The following is a 19590-nucleotide window of genomic DNA, read 5'->3' as shown; positions in this document are numbered from 1 at the left end:
TTGAGCGTTTAGAAATTCTGTGGAACAGTAAAGATACACAGCGATATAAATGCAGGTTAAAGCTGAGAAATGGGTGTCTTACAAGTGGGTTAGAAAATTGGGCGTTCACTGGGAAAGCAGTTCATAGAGAAAACATAGGAGACCGAAGATTTCAGGTCTCTGTGCCTGTAATTTTGAATCACTGCCATAAAAAAGAAGTCTATTGATGTCTGGGGAAACTGAAAATGGTCATGGTAAATGGAAGCTGTATGGTTCATTTACTGCTATAAAGGGTTCCATCAGCTCTTCTGTCGGTTATTATAGCTGCGTTTGAAAATGTGCATGTTAAAGTAAGACCCAATAGCAACTCCCCGAGACCGGATTAAAAGCTGTGTCGATGGTTTATCATTTTTTAAAATGCTAGTTAATATAATGATTTACTAAAGAAATTTGAGTCAATTAAAGGGTTTGTTGCAGGAAATTGTTATAAATCTCTGGGTTTGGTTTTGTTTCACAGTTTTTCACCTTTGAGCAGTACAAGAAATTGCTAGGATATGTGTCACTGTCACCAGCATTGGTAAGTGAGAGTATTTATTATACTTAAGTGTGTGTGTTATTTCATAAAGCAAATCTGGAAACAAAACCCCTTTTGATTCCCCAATCCCAGCTACTAAAATATGAATTCGAGTTATTCAATGTTCAGCTACTTGTTGAAAGCCATCTTCCTAATAACTCACAATTTGGCTATTTTATAGCTCCCAGTGATGAATTTATGATAATAATGATATGTGTGGAAAGGCCTGTATGAGATATGGTCAAGAATATAAAATAAAGAGTACATTTGTCAAAGACTCTTTTAAAGCCAAACATGAGTCTATTTACACACATACTGCACAGATCTGTTTATGCGAAAGTCAATATGCCTAAAATTATTTCCCAACAGGTCACTTTTCCAGCTTTTGCTCAGGCTGTAGTCAATATAGGACTTGAGGTCACTCTGTGGTCAGCTGCAGACTGAAGGGCCTTTTATAGTTGGGGAGAATAGTGATCTTACAATGACACATCTCAACTATGACAGGAAAATCATCAGGCAATTTGAACATCTCCCGACTCCACTCAACTCCTTCTTGATGACTTTGCCACCACTTTTCACAAAACAAGTTAAATTATATTGATCAGCTGGGTTCTACAAATATGTGTGCAAAGAGAGCCCCAGAGAGAGCAAATGCACTAATTTCTCCCTCCAAATCTGCAAAATGAAACAAAATCTGCATTGGCCCCCCAGTTGGGACTGTACCTTCCATGCTCTAGGAAAATACCCCAGTTTACCTGCTGAAAAGTACCCCCAAACTCAACCAGAGAGGCAGCATTCCAAGGTTTGGCTCTTTCATTGCTTTCCTTGTCAGGGTCCACTTCAGAGTATTTACTCGCCAAACAGACTGTCCAAGAAGAAGTATCTGATATTTTTAAAACCACACATGCTCCTTTTCTAGGAAGGGTCCTTTAAGAAACCTCTGGTTCAGCCTCCTGCCTAAACAAGGTGGCTGTGAAGTAGCTTTGTATGGAAGAAGTGTTAGCATGAGTCCAAAATTAGCTAAGATTTTTTTTTTAATTCTTGAGTGTCTTCCCTTAATGTTGCTCTTAACTTTGAAAACATCTTGGTAAAGAGAGAATTAAAAACTTCTTAGCAAGAGACAATAAAATATGGTCTCCAGAGCGTCTGAGGGTTGTCTTTGTGTCGAGCATCGGTACCACGTGAGAGCTCTTTCAACCTCTTGAGAATTGAAACCGAAAAGTTTTTGGCACTCCAGCTACTACAACCAAGTGCATGCAAACTGTGGACAGTTTTTCTCTTTTCTTGAACTCATGTATTCCAGTTTCTTTTTGATACAGCTAGAAACAAACAGCTGTTAAATGTCCCCTGGTGCTCGCACATGAGAAGCCTGGGAGTCTGGGGACTGGAAAATGACCGCTGGTCTCTGAAATAATCTCGGTAACACGGTCCTCTGATAGCTGATCAATTCTTTTGACAAGAGACTGCTGGACACTAGTTCTGACAGCAAATGTAGCTGAGTTTTATAGAAGAACAAAAAAGCAAATTACTTGGAAGATTGCATATAGTAAGTAATAAAAACCTGAACATCTGGATTTTAGCTTTCTCAGAAGAGTTTGCAACTAGTATTTTTTTCCCACTTTTGGCTTCCATGATGGAAGTCTGAGATAAATGAATAAAATGTTTGGTCTGTTACCCTACACAAATATGTTTAAAATCGTAATGAAGGGGCATGAAAGGAATACATCATTATTTATTCCCTCTCTCCTTGAATCTGTATGCAATCCCATTTTTCCTCTCCATTTTTATGTGCAACTAGAACAGTGGTTTTTGTGTAGCACTTCACACAGCACTTTCACACATTATTTTGACCCTCACAATAACCTTATGAGGTAGGGAGACTAGATATTATCATCTCCATTTTACCGATGAGAAAACCATGGCTTATAAAAGGCGCAGTGACAGACACGGAGCCGCAGCTAGCACAGACGCTGCCTTTGCGTGAATTAAGAAAGGTGCCCCTTTCTGCTGACTGATGCCTCTCCAGGGCTCCAGCTCGGCACGGGGCTGCAGCAGGATTCCAGCCTACAGGCACACCTTCATCCGTGCATGAACTACTATGCATGGCAGCTCTGGTCACGCAGCCAATAAGTGACAGAACCAGGACCTAAACCCAGACCTCCTGGCTCTGGATCCCTTCTTGTTCCTCCTTCTTGCCTCCCCTTCTAAGGTTATAGAACATTCCTCTCTGTTCTCTTTCAATCTCCTCCTTTGAGGAAACTAGTGACTCCCAATAAGAGTTATTTGTTCTTTACTCTTCACTGACTTTTTTCTCCTCTTAGTCATATATAGTACTGTCTCTTCTCCTGGAATTAGAACTTTGGCAATAAAGAATTATTTTTTTTCAGTATCCGTTTTGGAGTTTTGAGGCTTTGTTTCATTTTGTTTTTCTGGTGTGTACATGTGTGTTAAATGTTGTGGTTACTTTTGATAAAGATTTTCTGAAAAATCCTTAAGCATTCTACTCAGAGGAAAATTCTAGAGAGTTATTCTTTCCTATTGCAGAAACTCTTAACAGATAGCAAATAAGAACCTGACATGCAGCCATCCTTTGATAAATGTCCTGGATTTTAGTTGAGCCCTTCAGAACAACCTCACCACTTCTGATCTCAGCTTTTATTCCTCAGCTTCTAGGTTTGGAAGAATAGGACAACTATCAGTTAAAAAAAATAGAGCAAGGATGAATAAAAAATCACTTTTTGTTCGTTAATTGCCTAGAATAGTGGCTCTAAGGGCATGGCTCATACATCTACATGTTTTCAGCTAGCTCTGGTTCCCTGAATTTTAGGTTTTTATAAACATTTTACTTGTGGTTCTGCTCCTTGAATTTTTTCATATGCTCAATAAATGTATTTAAGTAGATATTTAAAAATGAAGCTCTCCTTTTACAAGTCAAACTCTCTTTTAATTGTTCCATGTGCACATGTTTTGGTAGCCACCTTAATCAGTAAAACAACCTTTCTTTTCATTAAAGGAAAAAGTCGTTGTTGATGGGGCTTTGACGTCTTATTTTGAATTGTTAGGATGTGGTTTGTGGCTTCTGTAATTTCTTCTTCATGAATTGTCAGCATCTAATCAAGAACTAAAGCTGTTTGGTAATGGAATATGGTGCATTTATGTAAGTTTCTCCATTCTCATCATAACATTCAGCTGTACAGTGTAATGAGTAGGATGCTTAACCCAGTACACATGATAACTTGTTTTAAAGTATTGATTGATTTAATTTTTCTAGACATTTGCCATTGCTGGATTGGGATCTGGACTAACGGAAGCCATCGTGGTGAACCCTTTTGAGGTAGTAAAAGTTGGCTTGCAAGCCAATCGGAACAAATTCACAGAGGTAATCATTTAATGTTTTCCTATTGGTGAGGGAATGTAAAAAAATATTTTTAAATATATATATAAAATTTGGAGCCCAACTCTTATCCCCTTGTTAAAGCCGTAGTAAATTATTAAGGAAGTAGCATAAGAAAAAGTCAACTTTCTTCCACAAAGAAAGCGTTAACAAAAATGCACTACAGTCTGATGGACAAACACACGTTTGCACATTTTTATTTTAGGGTTGTAACGTAATCTATAGTGATTTATTTGGAAATGTTTTCTCTACTTTTGCCAAAACTTCTATTTCACGTTCCACTAAAATACACTGTACGACAAACACTGAGGTGATAATATTGTGCTTTCAAAAAAAATTATGAAGTCATTTTTAAAAATTACCTCACTCCTTTCCCCACCTCATCCACCACCCTCCCCCAAAGATTCTACTAATCTGTCAAGCTTGTCTTTTGGTTAAATCTGAATGAGCAAGTTACTAAGGCTGTGTAGACGTCACCACTTGGACAATGATGGATCTTGACATTTAATCACTGGTACATGACGTTCCCTGAAGACAACCTCCCTTGGTGCGTGCTGCCTTCACTTCCTTCCTGTTGCCTAACAATTTCCTTTAAACCACCAAGTCCAACTATCCCTGTTTTATTCTTTTGGGTTCCAAGCACAAGGTAGGGAAAAAACAAGGGGACTGGCATTCCAGGTCCTTTCTCAGCACTTTAATTTAATTCCACAACTGGGTAGCATGTGGTATAAATTGGTTTGGAGTATCTGCTGAACCGATTTCTCCGTAGACATAGACGAGTTCCCCTGCCTTCTACTTAAGCAGCTGCTAATGGGTGGAGACCCCCCTGGCTCCCACCCCACTTCCTGCCGCTGATACTGCCTGAGAGCTCCCTGGCAGCTTCTTGACTCGGACTGTGGGAAAGGAGAGGGGGCCCGACTCACCTGGAGCTGCCAAGACCTGCCAAGACCGAGGAGGCAAGGTTGGGCTGCTACAGCAGATGGTGTCTACTCAGGTGAAGTCAATCCTAATTAAGGGAGAAGTTTCTTTTTTTAGGTTTCAAAAGGTTATCTTAATTGCTGTGATATATAGCACTTCAGAAAAGCTTGAAAATCCCTGTATTACCGTAGTCTTTGTTTCTGTTTTTTCTTTCTATTCTTCTTTGAATGAAGGGAAAAGGTGGTGAGGAATAGGAAGAACAGAAAAGAAACACTTCAAATGTCCTAGTGATATGGAGCGCTCAAAACAGCCCCCATGGAATCTGCTCAAGGAAAATCTGATTTGTTAAACCGGGATAATTACCAGCTAGAAGAAAATTTTGGAGCTCCTCATCCCGTGCCTCATTTTACTCATTGGGAAGCTGGTCTTGGGGCAGCAAGGAGCAGGCGAAAGAATAAACAGGCCTCCAACTGCAGTGCAGTGTCAAGGCAGCAGATAAGCAGAGGGAATGCAAATGAGACAGGATGCCCCGGAGCATCATGGGATGAAAGTCCTGAGTTACCACAGCACCCTCTGCTCAGGCCCAATGTGCTGTTCCCCTCCTCTGCCCTCAAGGAGGTTCTACACGGAGGCCAAGTAAGATCTGCCGATGGTTTGCATGTGCTAAGGCCTTGCTAGAACCTTCCAGCCCAACCCAAGAATGCTGCATGTGCACAGGCCCCAGTTCCTTTACACAAGCACCGTCTGTGTAAATCGTTTATGTCTATGCAAGAATTTTTTAAGTGGGAGAGAAAGGGGGGCTTTTGTGGGGTCATTTCTTTTTCAGAATCCACAGAGTTGGATTTATTATGTATTTGCTTAGACAAAATAAAATCCACTGGGTACATTATAAAATGTTTGCGATATTACTTCAACTGGTCAGACCTTAGCAAAGTAGGGATCACATCGGTCACATAGTCCAGCATTTATTTCCAGCAAGTACCAGGATTCAACAGCTGAATGGAGGGGACACTTTGTAGGCAATATTGATCACACTGAAAAGCACTTAGTAGTACATGGGCACCCAATGTAAAGTAATGGGACCATGCCTATTGCAAAAAACATCTGAGGGGGCCAGCCCCCGTGGCCTAGTGGTTAAGTTCGGGGGGCTCCACTTAGGGGTGCTCCTCTTTGGCATCCCCAGGTTTGGTCCCCAGGCGTGGACATAATCACTCTGTTAACAGCCATGCTGTGCTAGCAGCCCACATACTAAAAAGAAGTAGAAGATTGGCACACTAACGTTCAGGGCAAATCTTCCTGAGCACAAAAAAAAAATCTGAAAGAGATGACATGATAAGAATAGCAAATTTGTATGTAGTTATTTAAAAATAACTACCAGCCATTTCTGGCAAATGTAGCAACTTCCTCTCTCTTTTGTCTAGGACCCCATTAACTCCAAAGCCTTCCTCCATTGGCTAGCACTGTCTTTTATCCAACAAGGGGGTACCCTTTTGTTAATCTGTACACGTGCTGAATTAATCCAGATATTGGGTGTGCTCCCTTCAGCATTTGTGTAGCCAAGAATAATTATTGCTTTCTTCACTCTGAGGCTTTGTGTGTCCTCAAGAAGTATGGTGAGGGGAGGAAGAGGAAGAGAAAGAAAGGAATTAATTTAATGCGCAATACATTTAAAGATTATACTTCTCTTTTCAAAGCAAAAAAGTTTTAATCCAAGTACAAAAGTAATGCATATTTATGTTAGAGAACACCAAAAACTATATATTTCTGTACATACATGTAAGTTGTGAATGTATTAACAACGATCTAGACTCCAGAGTAGTGCTGGCCAATGGAAATGTATTATGAGCCACATTTTCTAATACCTATATTAAGAAAGGTAAAAAGAAACATGAAGTTAATTTAATATTATATTTTATTTAACCCAATATCTCCAAAATATTATTTCAACATGTAATAATATAAAAATTATATGAGGTATTTTACTTTCTTTTTTCCTTCTAGGTCTTTAAATCTCACATGTATTTTATGCTTCCAAGCACATTTCCATTTGAACTAGGACACTTTAAGTGTTCGATTGCTGCACACGTCGGTAGTGACTTCCTCTGAGGACACTGCGGGGCTAGAGCAATTCCTACAAACTCCTAAGCCGTGGTTACCTCTGGGAGGGAGACAGGCATAGAGGAGTGAAGGGAGGAGCTTAAGGGCAGGGCTTTGTGTAGTTGAATGTTTAACATGAGAATGTATTCAGAATTATCTGTGAACATTCATTTTAAAAGGTAACATTTGCTCATTGTAGAAAATTTAGAAAATACAGAACAGTATAAAGAAAAGTATATAATCCAAAAGAGACGTTCTACTGGCTCTGCCAGGGTCAAGCCCACCACTGATTTGGGTGGGAATGACTTGCTGGCCCATCTGAGGGCTCAGTCTTGCTTACTTCAGGTTCTATTACTTCATTTATAGCAGCAGAAATCCTCATTTTTTCCTGCTGTATAATTTCTAAAAAAGTTTAAGGCTTATTTGCAAATTATTGAAGAACGTATATAAACAGAGCTGTCTAGAGCAGGAAGGCAATTGGTGAACCGGCAAAGCAGGCCAGGGTTTGGGGAGAGATACACCCATCATGCTCTCCACCATTTCCTAAGAGTATGGCCGTAAACAAATGACTTACAGTTCCCTTGATCGTTAAGTGATGGTGATCAATCCAACTATCTCATGGCCAGGCATTTCTGTGACATGGTTAGAAGCACAAGCCCGGAGGAAGGTCCCAGTTATTGACCATGTGACTGCCTCATGTTTCCTACTCTGACTATAGCTCAGTTTCCTCTTTTGTTAGGGAAGAACAATAATATACCACATCAAATGGTGTAATGAGACCTAATTGAGACATGTATGTAAGGCTGTCAATACGGTCTGTCATGTAGTGATGGTTTAATGTGTTCATAGTTATTATTTATAACATACTTTTTATGAGAATTTAAATATAGTAATATATGCAAACGTCTTAGAGTCGCGTACATGGTACCAATGATAAGTATTTCTAGATACAAGTTGGCCTTATAAAACCTTAAATTTAAGTAGAGTCAGATTCATCTTGAGATAATGCCTCAATTAATGTTAACAGCCACAGCTGACCCCAGCTGTGGGCGTGAAAACAGCTTCTGGAGCAACGGTTAGTCTTCTCCCTCAGGCCACTTGAGGTCATTCTCAGCTGCCAGTACCATCCACTCAGCCTGAAATCTTTATCAAGGTTTAAGGGCTGGCAGCCTAGTTCCAGTGCCTATTGACAAGGTATGTAAACTCAGATGCAGGTCTACATTCGTAACAGTAGCAGCTGGATATCTGTTTGCTGTAAATAACTAGCATATGGCAGCAGAAGTTAGAGATGAAACTAAAACATTTGAAGCCACCTTGGAAAGAATTCTTCCATAATCAAGATAATTCTTCCTCTGGAGTGGTCATATAAAGGTAACGTGGATTCTTGATCAAACCTTCTTAGTCACTTCACATGGATGTTGTGAATGAAGCTCATTTTCAGCCTTTTCAGTCAATTACAGCCACCAGTGTTGGTGGAACACTAAATGGATGGGCTGCATGTGGAATGGCCAAATGGCTTGACGACACCTTTTAGAAAAACAGAGCAGTTTCCCCAGAGGCTTATTCTGCAGGGAGATAACTCTTGTTCTGCCAATAGTGTGAGTTTCTCAGCAGCATGTCTACTGCTCAGCCTTTCTACCCTCATGTCTTAGATACTAACCACCATGGGTTCCTACACAGTAATTGTGGATTTTCCTATTTCGTCATCCTGAAGAGGTGAGTCCACACCATCTTTTAAACACGAAAATTTCTGAAGAAGTTGCTGCAGCTGAGAGGGGCTCGGCAGTGGAAGACAGCCTAGGGCAACAGTGGTCAACATTATTCTCAATATTACACTTAAAGTCTTGTAGACAATAGTAGAGTGATAAAGATGGAGCAAAAGGACTGCCATGGTCCCAGGTGCACAGAGCATGGCCTAGAGGAGGTTGTGAGATGGAGGTAGATGTCCCCCTGGCCCTGTGCAGAGGGAATGGCTGGCAATGGGGCAGAATGGGGCCCTCTGAAGGATAGGGTCTAGGACAGGGGCCTTTCTAGCTGCGGTCCAAGGGCAGTGGTGGCTGAGAGCAGAGGCTGCATCTGTTATGTTCTTGAAACTGAGTGCAATTCCCATCAGGATTTCCCATGAATGGCAGGTACTCTGCTGGCTTCAGCTGCCTAGGTTCTCTCCTCTGTGGTCTCGGACTGATTCTCTAGCCAGTCAGAAGTATGTTACCCATAAAATATGCCTTCCCACCCAGTACAGCCATAAACTATTCTGGAAATTTAAAGGAAACTGTGGTTAATTTGGTTTCTGATACTTCCCTCATACCCCTCCAGCTTCTGTATAAAGTATTTCAATAGGTGTGCTTGTCTCGCCTTCACTTTTTAAATTACCACTATATCAGTCAAAGACTATAATCCCTGCCACACTTCCTCCCATTCCAATACCAGAATCTTGGCCAGCATCTTAAAATTCACAGTGAATAAAGAAAACCGGTCTCTAATTTAAATATGCTTGACCTTCTGTGGGGAGCAAAGTAATCACAGCTTTGTCATGCTCTGGTTTGGTTCAGTGGGTGTAAAAACATGTTTAGATAAAATCAGGATAGACCCAAATTTCCCCCCGTCCTTCAAACTAACCCCAAGCAAAGTGTTGTTCTGGTTTGTAGTCCCTTTGACTTAGTACTAGGCTTGCCCGAAGATTTTTCTATTGGCGATGGTTTGCACATCCAGCCTTGCCAGAAGTGTGAATTTGTAGCTTGTTGTCCTTTTAGGACCTTTCTCCCCTCTAAGTAGGTGCATCGTTTTTTTATCTGTATACTTGTAAGAACTAGAAGTCCCCTATCAATTCTGCTAAGCCAAATAGTGTTTGACTGGCATGCCCTCTGCTAGCCTGGAAAATGTGAATTTCTCCCCAGGAGCAAAATCTTGTATGAATTGTTTCCCAGTTTCTCTCTCCACTTTGAAATCTACTTCAAAGTTATAATTTGGCTAACGGGTTATGTTTTCCTTCCCTTGAGGTCTATAGGATTTGCCTCTGATGTGTGGATGGGGCACAGGTTTCCCTTTCACTCTGTCATTTTTATCTACATTACATATGAACATAATCATTCTCACCCTCAAAAATGAAAATAAACCTTTAGGAAATTGCAAAAGTCTATTTCACCCTCTATTTAGTCTTGAAAGATGTTCAGCCCAAGAAAGGAATAATTAGTCTTCTATCTATGCTCTATGATTATACTGTTAAGGATCAATGAAGAGATAGCAAATGTGTCATTGATGATAGAATCTTTAAAAATCAGGTTTTTAAAAAATTAATTCAGGTTTTGATTCTGGTTTTGGGTAACACCACTAAATACAGTTCAACACACTTTGTCTTGGGAACTTAATAAATCTAATAGAGACCAATTAGATAGATCATATATGATGTCACAAAGCTTAGTGATTATTTTCTCTATAGGTACTTAACAAATGTTTCAACTTAGTTCCATTCCGTGGAGTCAACATAAAGTGAGTGGAAGGACTGCATTTTGTGATCATCTCTTTCAAGAAAGAGAGAAGTTGAGTTATCTAGAGAGTGAGCGTGTGGCTCTGTTTATAGATAGTGTGAGAGGCCAGCTTCAAGGGCATGTCAACCTTCATGATGATGTAGTGAGGTAAGTTCAAATTTTTCCTGCATTACTATGTGAAACCCTGCCTGGAAACTGTTCAGTACATAAATTATTTCTTTCCAGTCTGTGATTCTTCTGGGCAGAAAAGTGAATTATGTGTATGAATCCATTCCTATGGTTATCTTTCAACAATGCCTAAGGCAGCAGCCAAGCTGCTTCTCTATCATCATTTACAGAAAATCGACTTCAGTCTTCCTTCAGCTGAGCCAGGAACTCTAGATTTTTGCTTTTAGAACTGAGACTTTGAAGTAATGATAATAGCTACCATTTACAGCACATCTACTATAGGCCAGATATTGTGCAAAATGCCTTACATGCTTTTTTCCTTTATTTGACTTTTTAAATAATTTATATAATTTTGTAAATTACGAAAGTAATACATGGCAGGTTTTTTTCACAAATCAAGTAATACAGAGCGATATAAAGCAAAAATAATGGATGATTTCTGCCGACACCTCCCTCTAATCCCATGGCTCTGGTAGCTACTGCACATCCTTCCCCTTTTTCTAGTGCTCGCGCAGGCTTGATATTTCACATGCTCCCATTATCCCTATAAGGTGGGTGGCTTATCTCTCTTCTATAGATAGGGGAAAATAAAGCCTAATGAAGTTAGTAGCTTTAAGGAACTTGGTGTTAACATAAAGGTCTCTTTTGAATCAACCACACTTCTTTCATTGGGATAAAGAAATGTGGGTAATTAAGAAGCTTAAAGGACAATCTAAAGTGTTTCAGGAACCATGGAAAAGCAAAGGCTCCTTCAATGTTGCCAGTCTCCTCTGATCAGTCACTGTCCTTCATGCTCTGCCAACAGTGCAGGGGCAAGGCACAGTGTCAGCCTCTTGTCACCTGGAGGGCCCCATGTCCCTCCAGGGGCAGTAACTGGGCAGCACTTTGTGTTGACATAGCTCTGTGGCTCAGCGTCTGGGAGGGTGTATTACAGCAAATTATTCTCCACTCACAGAATGGTTTAAAATAGGTCTGTTCATCAAACATAAACTCTTATAGAATATAATTACATTTTGGGTCTTTCTGTCCGTAATCAGGCCTTATTCAAATAAACTGTAATGATGAATTAGGGAAATACCTAAGCTAAAGGTAAAGTGTGACTGTGGAATTTTGAGCCTGATTCCTCCTTTTTCACTTATGTTTTGTTCTCAAATAAAAGGCAGGTTTTTCTTTGCTTTTTTTTTTTTTCAAATTTATGAAAATGCTTCAAGACTTCATTTGAGTAAAGAAAAGCATAAGTTATCTTCTGTCTCCTGAAGAGCAAAGCTATTTTCCTACCTAAATGTAGCAACTGGGTCTCCTCTTTTTTAACAACGTAGTCTTTTCCTGAAGGCCCAGGTGTGGACACTTACTCCATTGTATAAAGGTCTCACCTGGTTTGCTTTCCAGCCATGTGATAAAACTAGCTCAACACCCTTATTCCATTGGCTCTAAAATGCAACAAAGTTCACCTTGCCTTAGGAAGCAAGTAAACAAACGTATGTGGAGCGTGCTCCCTTTTGACAGGATGTGCCTAGAGCTCTTCTCGGGCTTTCCAGATGGAGGAAATCCACTGACACACAACCCATGCCTGTACCTGTTGGCCATACTCCGATAGCTATTTACCCAGGGAACAATGCCTGCTGCCTAAAACCTCTATCTGTGATCTCACAAGGCTAATCAGAGCCAGCTACGGTCAGTAGTTGGATGGAAGAACTCCAGAAAAAATAGCTCAGGCTGCCGTAATCATCTCAGTGATTTGTTGGTAATACTAGGCTCTCAGAGAGTAAGTAATCAGTGCCCCAGAGTGATGCCTGGGAGCATGTGTAAGCAAAGGATCTTCTCTTTTAATTAAGCCTTTAAGGACTTTCAAAACAGAAATTTAATTCCATATTTCATAACCATCGGGGAATGTTCTCATGCGTAGATATAAAAATTAGCATATCCCTCCAAATAAAAATTGAAGTGAAAATATTTGTTAAGTTTCTAGAATACGAGCAAAGTACTGTACTAGACATTTAGCACAGTGGATGGCACCTAGGAGGCACTTGATACATACTTGTTGAATAAATGAATGTGTGAAAGAACAGGGAGTTCCCAGAATTAGCAGTTGGCAATAACTGAAATCAAAATTAAAGAAGACTTTCACTTCCTTCAAATGGAAACACTTCTGGCTGGTACCGGTGAACTGAGTATTTCTATAAACAAATGAAGAGAGCAGTGTGATATGACATTATTAGCTTCATTCTGATCCACATATTCTTCCATGCTTGCAGCTCTGGTGCAGTCAATGAAAGTATATCTAGGAAAGTTAGAAGGCAATTTGGCCCACAATTGGTAACTAAATATGAAAATTGGAGTGAATCTAAATATTGGAAGGAAACCGAACTGGTGGGTGACCTGCTGGGTTGGATAGTATCAGAATCGTTTGGTTGATGATGCTAATCAGTCACCATTTTGTTTGGAAATGGAAGCCCAGTAATCAAATAAGTTTAGTAAAATTCCTTGTGTTTACAGAGATCTAGTCAAAATGATTCTGTATTTTCCTATTTAAGCATCCTAGTGGAAGTCATGTTTTGCCTTTCTAATTAAGGATTTGCTTACATTTGTGTGATACAAAGTCGCTGAATGAAGCAAAAACCACACTTCAAATTTTAATGGGAATTAGAGTTCAGGTTTTTCTTTAGCTCAAGGCCCCAAGTCAGAAAACTATATTTGTGTTAGTAATGTGTGTCACCTGTATCAGCTGGATCATCAAACTCTGAAAATCTTGCTTCACGTGTATAACAAGAATGAGTCTACAAGAATGAGAACAACACTGGATTAGATGCAGAATTGTGGTTAGGCCATTTATCAGTGTTTTTGCCTTAGGAATACTTACTTAACAATCCTTAGTTTCCTCACCTGCAAAATGAAGGTATACCTTCCGCCACCTTACAGGGTTGCTGAGAGAAGCAGTTAGATAAATTAGGATGGCAGAACCAGACAGAGCATAAAAATATGAACTTGGAGTCTGAGCAGCCTCAGATTGAGCTCTGGCACTACCACGTACTCTGTGATCTTGGGCAAGTAACCTAACCTCAGTTTCCTCATCTGTCAAATGGGGGTAATAATAATATCTATCTCGCACAGTTGTTGAGAGGATTAAATAAGATGATCTATGTAAACTACCGAGGATCTGTGGTAGTGGCTAACATCAGTGAGCATTCGCTGTGTTCCAGGTACCTGGTAACATACGTACGTGCTCTCTAGGCTGTAAACTGTGTGAGGTGGAGGCCCAGTTAGTGTGCTTCTCCATTCCCAGCTTTTGCTCCAGTGTGACCATGCTTCTACAGTCCATAGACTCATCAAGTGGAGAGTTCTTACCAAGGATGCTTACCAAGGGATAGGGAAGAGGCCAATTTACAGGATCTACCGCTCCCGAGAAAAGAGGCCCTGGGGCGAGTAACTATCCCAGGAAGGACATCTTTCTCCCAGGGGTTGGATTTGATTGGGCCTCAGAGAAAGCAGACCTATGATCTTGTATTCTGGATACATTTCTCTTGGACTTTGTCACAAGGATCCAGGGCTCTGGGAAAAGGAAAAGACAGCCAGAGGAGTGAGAAGAAAGAGACTAGTTGTGTACGTCCTTCCTCTCCCTCCAATCATCCTCCACCTTTTGATTGTCATTGCCTTCAACTAACAAAGAAATTACCTGCTATTTTATTCTTATCAGCATAATTGCCATTATTATTAACAGCTACTATATAGTGAATCCTACAGAGGATGCAGTTCATTGACTTATCATCACAACAATCCTATGAGGAAGAGTCTATCATTATCCTTATTTTACAAATGAGTAAAGTGAGGATAAATCAGAGGATAAAATACTTGCCCAAGCCAGCAAGTGGTATTGCTGAGACGCAAACCTGGGGCAGCCTGGCTGTGAGCCCCTATTTCTAACTACATGCTACCCTCTGATTTATGTAATTATTCACAAGTAGAGTTCAAACTCAGCAAAGCACTTGAGTTCAAAATCCATGCATTACACTTCTTTGTACTCACCTAACCCCCAAGCCAGGGAACATCCGGCAGTAGGCCCTCAGTAAATGTCATTTGAATATTTGTTGATCCTCACCAAGGGCTAGTAGAAGTCCTCTCTTTTAATTCTGATGATTTAGCACACTAGGATTTTTAAACAATAGAAACTCTTTAGATGTGCTTTATTAAGGGAAAGCCATGTTAATCTGCACTTTGATTTGAAGCTGTTGGTTCCTCCACTGCTGTAGAATCTAGATGGCCTCTGAATTCCCTGTCCCTCTTGCCCTCAGGGCCTCAGAGCAGGTGAGAACAAAGAGAGAGCTTGGGCTGGTGCAGGAGGTACCGATGGTGGTCGCCCTGGACCTGGCAGCCGCACTGCTGCCTGTCCTTCCATCCCTGGAAGGAATGCCACCTCCTCTCCATTCCTCTGCCCTCCAGGCTGCCTTCCCCAGCAAGAGAGCAGCACCCAGGCAGTTTGCTCAGCACTTCCAGAGTCTTCCCAGCAGAAACGAACTTCTGCTCAAGCAGTCTTGAGTCTATTTTGAAAACCAAAAATAAATAATTTGGATTGATAGTCAATGTGCCAGAACACAAACAAAAACATCTCATTTGTAGAACAGAGTGAACTTGAACCTTCTGAGAATTTTTGCTGTTCCTATATGAAATGTCTTTTACTGTTTTAAGATAAGTTCTCGCATGTTTTTTTCGTGTTACAAAAAAGGGTTTCCTTAAGCTTAATACAATTTATTATAATTAATCCTCTTCAATGAAACGATGAAGTTGAGTGTAAAATTGTAGCTAGAGTTTTAAAACGTTTATCAGCAAAAACTATAGGATTTACTGTATAAACAAGTTCATTTAAATGTATCATGTTAATTACATAGCTATAAATACAGTTGGATGAAAGCCTTGATTGGATTTGTTCTATTCTGTTCTGCTGACGCAGCCCTAATTGCACATGATAAAACACTTTGACTCAGAAAGCACATCTGACCGCCATGACCACTCCAGCAACCTGCTCCTGTGAAATGCCAAACAAGAGTCATGTCAGTGCTTGCCTCTGTGGGGACAAAAACATTAAATACTAAACATTTCCCCCTGTTTACTATTCAGTCAAAAATTAAGAGGGAGAGATATCCTTTATGCTGTACCTCCAAAAAGGAAATAATCACTCAACCTTTTTTAAAAACCCTCGTGAATTGTTGTAATTGTATTGTAATGAATTATGAACCTCAGAGCAAACTACAGTGAGCTCTTTAGCATGTTTCAAAAGTAGCAACAGACTGGATTCCAGCAGTCAAGGTTTTTCAACCTTGGGTAATCAATCAGAGGATTGGAAAGGAACAAAGTAAACGTAACCCAGTACTCCCAACACTGATTTATCGTTTATCACAGCAAGTGATACGCATACTGATTGCCCACCTTCTTGAGGACGTCCACAAGCAGCTGCTATTTATCCATGGCTAATTTCCAACCTAGCACCAGTTTAAACTATTGAGGCAATGGAATCAACACTAGTTGTAACAGTCACTTTAGAAAAACATAATTGAGTCTGTAAATGTGCCGGATTCAGGAGCCAAATATAAATTCCTTTTGGATTATGCTCAGTTATGGATTACCAGCTTATCTATATGGCTAATCCTCTCCATTAGTGTGGCTTACCCAGAATTGGATACAACTATTTACATGTTGAAAGTGGTGATAGTTATTACATGACATTAGTTTCACTGATTCCACCAAAGATGTTTTTCCTTTGCCAACAAGCTTCCCTTTAAGGCCCATTGTTATGCATGCGATTTTGTTTACTTTTTGGGTTTTCTAATTTTAAAAAGCACGGATGTGGGCATGATTATTCATGTTTGGGGGAAAAAAAAGTCCCTAATAATTTTGGCTTGAAGGAAAGTTAAAACGGCGATTTGCTCTGTTTCACAGTCGCAAAGATGATCTCTCTGGCTCTGCTTCTCTCTCCTGCAGCAACCATCTACCATGAGTTATGCAAGACACATCATTAAGAAGGAAGGCTTGGGGCTCCAGGGCCTCAACAAAGGATTTACAGCGACTTTGGGACGTCATGGGGTTTTCAACATGGTTTATTTTGGCTTCTACCACAATGTCAAAAACATTCTTCCTGTCAATAAGGTAACTATTTAATAGATTAAGATCCTGGAGGAAAAGTCTTATCGATGATAACTATGCTTGTAGAGTGGTTAGCATGTCCCGGTCACTGTGCTGAACACTTACATCTGTTATCTAATTTGATCCTCACATCAGCCTTATGCACTGAGTTTTGTTATCCCTATTTAAATTTGGAAACTGAGGCTTAGGAAGATCAAGAAAATTGTCACATAGTTAATAGCAAAGTAGAGACTTGAACCCAAATCTGACACCGAAATGTATCTTCTTGAAATACACAACATTACACCTGCATGCTTCCCGTTGATCACTAATAGGAATTTCTAGAAACTATATTATCACTTAATTTTATCTTAGAAGCATAACTTTCTCCAAAAAGTTGTATTCTGAATAAGTTTTGAGCTCATGGGGAAAAATTGTCAGCCTAAAACTTAAATTTTACCTAGATATTAATTTTTTAATTTACCTATGTTAATTACGGTAAGTAGTAAATCAACTCTTCTAGGATCATTTGCTTTTAGTGCAAAATAATAATTATATGTATATTTTTTAATGGTAGCTTACAGATATTAGCAGCCTTTCAACTTCTACAAGATAAAAGTAGCACATGATATGCTTTAAAATGATCATCTTTCAAGCTATAGCATCACAGAATTTTCCCCCACCATCATATTGCTTGCTTGCAATGAAAATTGCAATCCTGGAAGCACCAGCTCGGGAAACATTTTTCACATGCAGACGGTTTCCCATAGGGGTTCAGTTCTTCATTTTGCTTGGTACAAAAGTATTGAAGGACTTTCTATAAATCATAAAAATATTCCTAATGTGGATTACCAGACTCTTCAGTAAAGTCACTTTTATCTGCCTTTGCCCAGCTATCTCCCATACTCTCGGCCAGGGTTTATCTCAAGTAACAGCTAAATCCACGACATGTTCCACATTAACCATCTGTCGGCATTGCCTCGTTGACTGGCCAAAGTTGTTAATCAGTTTTCACTGCATTTGGAAATCTCATTTATTGAGTAGAGCTTATGTTTTGTTGTCCTGAAATCTATGATTGGCCGCAGTCTCTATAGCTCCTCCCATTGACTGGCAGTTCTGACTTTGGTTGTCCTCAGAGCTCTCCTTCTGCCGAGTTCATGAAATACAGAAATAGGGTGCAATGAACACTTTGGTCCTCGATGACGTGAGAGTTCAACTCTTAATACTTTGAGATTCTTTTTAGCAGGAATGGGCTAAATAATTTGTGGGGCCCAGGGAAAAATGAAAATGTGAGGACACTTGTTCAAAAATCACGAATTTCAAGACTGAAACAGTAGAGCAATAAACCAAGCATGGGGCTCTTCTAAGTGCAGGCCCTGGGTGACTGCACAAGTCACACGCCCATGAAGCTGACCCTGTTTTGTAGACTCTGAGATGAGTAATCCCTACACCATGGGGGAGTGTCCGTGCCTCCATTCCTCCAGCCATCCAAGGGCTTGAGACAGAAATTACACACCGTGAAAGGAGTTCTAAAATTGTATAAATAGTATATGTTTTATTACATATATTTGTGCATGGATTTTAATTCAAAAGTTATTTTGATAAAATCAATTCAGTTATATTTAAGAAAGAAATTCAGAAAGACTTATATATGGTCATATGTTACTCACGCTTAAAAATACCCGCAAGTGCAAACTTCATTCTACAATTAATCAATGCATTTAAGCTATTAAATGTTATGCATTATTTAAAAACTCAGAAGCTTAAATATTCATTTATTTTTTAAAAGGCATCATGGTATCCTGAAACTATGGAAAGAGCTCATTTCTCTTGCCAGTTTACAGGGATCAGATCATACTGGCCCTTTATAGGCCACACGAAGGATTCTTATCTTTATCTGAAGAGCACTGGGAAGCCAACAAAACATTGTAAGCAGAGGAATTACCTGATCACTCTGGCTGCAGAGTGGAGAATGCATGGAGTGGGCGTGGTAAGGGAAGGCAGAGAGTAACATGGAAATGATTTCGATGTGAGATGCTGGGGTCTTGGACTACAGTGTTCATGGTGGAGACAAGGAGAAGTGGACAGATTTGAGAAACCTTCAGAAGGCAAAATCTATAGGATGTGGTGATGGAGTATGAACGCATGTGGAGAAAAGGGGTGGTGAGTAGTGATGATGTCTAGATTTTGCACTTGAACAATGGAAAGGATCATGGTGCCACTCACAGAGAGAGAAAACCACTGAAAGAGAAACAAGTTTATGGGAGAATATTATGGGCTCAGCCTGGAAACAGAGTTTAACCGCATTGGAACTCTAAAGTGCAGGTGCTGGGTCAGTGACCGGATGTGGGTCCTGGAGCTTGAGAGAGGGATCTGGGTTGGATAGACGTTGAGAAGTCATCGGTAGACCTGGGCGAGTATGCCTGCACTGGGTGAATGATCTTGAGCCAATCACCTCACTGCTCTAAGCTTCAGTGTTTTTTATCTGTAAATTGAAAAGCTAAGACTGTTCTTTCTACCTGACAAACTTGTTTTGAGGATTAAAGCAAATAATGTGTGACGTTGTTGGTGAGTTTTAAGGTGCCATAGAAGTGTTCAGTGGGATGGTGCTGCTGGTGACAGCGCTGGGGGAAGGAGTAGAGGCGCCGAGGAGGGCAGTAGAAATAGTGAGCATGTAGAACTACATGAAGAATTTTTCCCCAGGACTGCTCCTTTTGCGCTTAAATGAAGACTGGTTTTTTTCTTGCCTAGAACAAAGTCATTGATTTTGTGTGTTCTGTAATCTAAGCTTGATTCAAAACTGGAAAACCAGTTTCTTTAAATCTAAACCATAATAAATCAATCCTTTGTGAAGGGGA

The 19590-nt window shown here is 40.1% G+C and overlaps 2 protein-coding genes across 7 annotated transcripts in view; one reads left to right on the top strand and one right to left on the bottom strand.

Moving 5' to 3' along the window:
- Positions 1-19590, top strand: part of SLC25A21 (solute carrier family 25 member 21) — a 439143-nt gene that overhangs the window by 396416 nt on the left and 23137 nt on the right. For 4 of the 6 annotated variants that reach the window (XM_014853089.3, XM_070504264.1, XM_070504262.1 and 1 more), the window contains 3 exons: positions 497-556; positions 3825-3932; positions 16592-16756. In XM_014853089.3, the coding sequence (XP_014708575.1) occupies positions 497-556; positions 3825-3932; positions 16592-16756 (333 nt within the window). The other 2 variants (XM_070504266.1, XM_070504265.1) reach the window with 2 other exon arrangements.
- PAX9 (paired box 9) overlaps positions 10604-19590 on the bottom strand; it is a 54408-nt gene continuing 45421 nt past the window's right edge. Inside the window, exon 5 of the mRNA XM_070504261.1 lies at positions 10604-15153. Coding sequence (XP_070360362.1) covers positions 15097-15153 — 57 coding nt within the window. The 3' untranslated portion in view covers positions 10604-15096. The remainder of the gene's footprint in view (positions 15154-19590) is intronic.

The sequence above is a fragment of the Equus asinus genome, chromosome 2 (assembly GCF_041296235.1).
Source record: "Equus asinus isolate D_3611 breed Donkey chromosome 2, EquAss-T2T_v2, whole genome shotgun sequence".
In the NCBI taxonomy this organism is placed as follows: domain Eukaryota; kingdom Metazoa; phylum Chordata; class Mammalia; order Perissodactyla; family Equidae; genus Equus; species Equus asinus.
The sequence above is the reverse complement of the archived record's forward strand: the minus strand, read 5'-3'. Positions and strand labels throughout refer to the sequence as shown.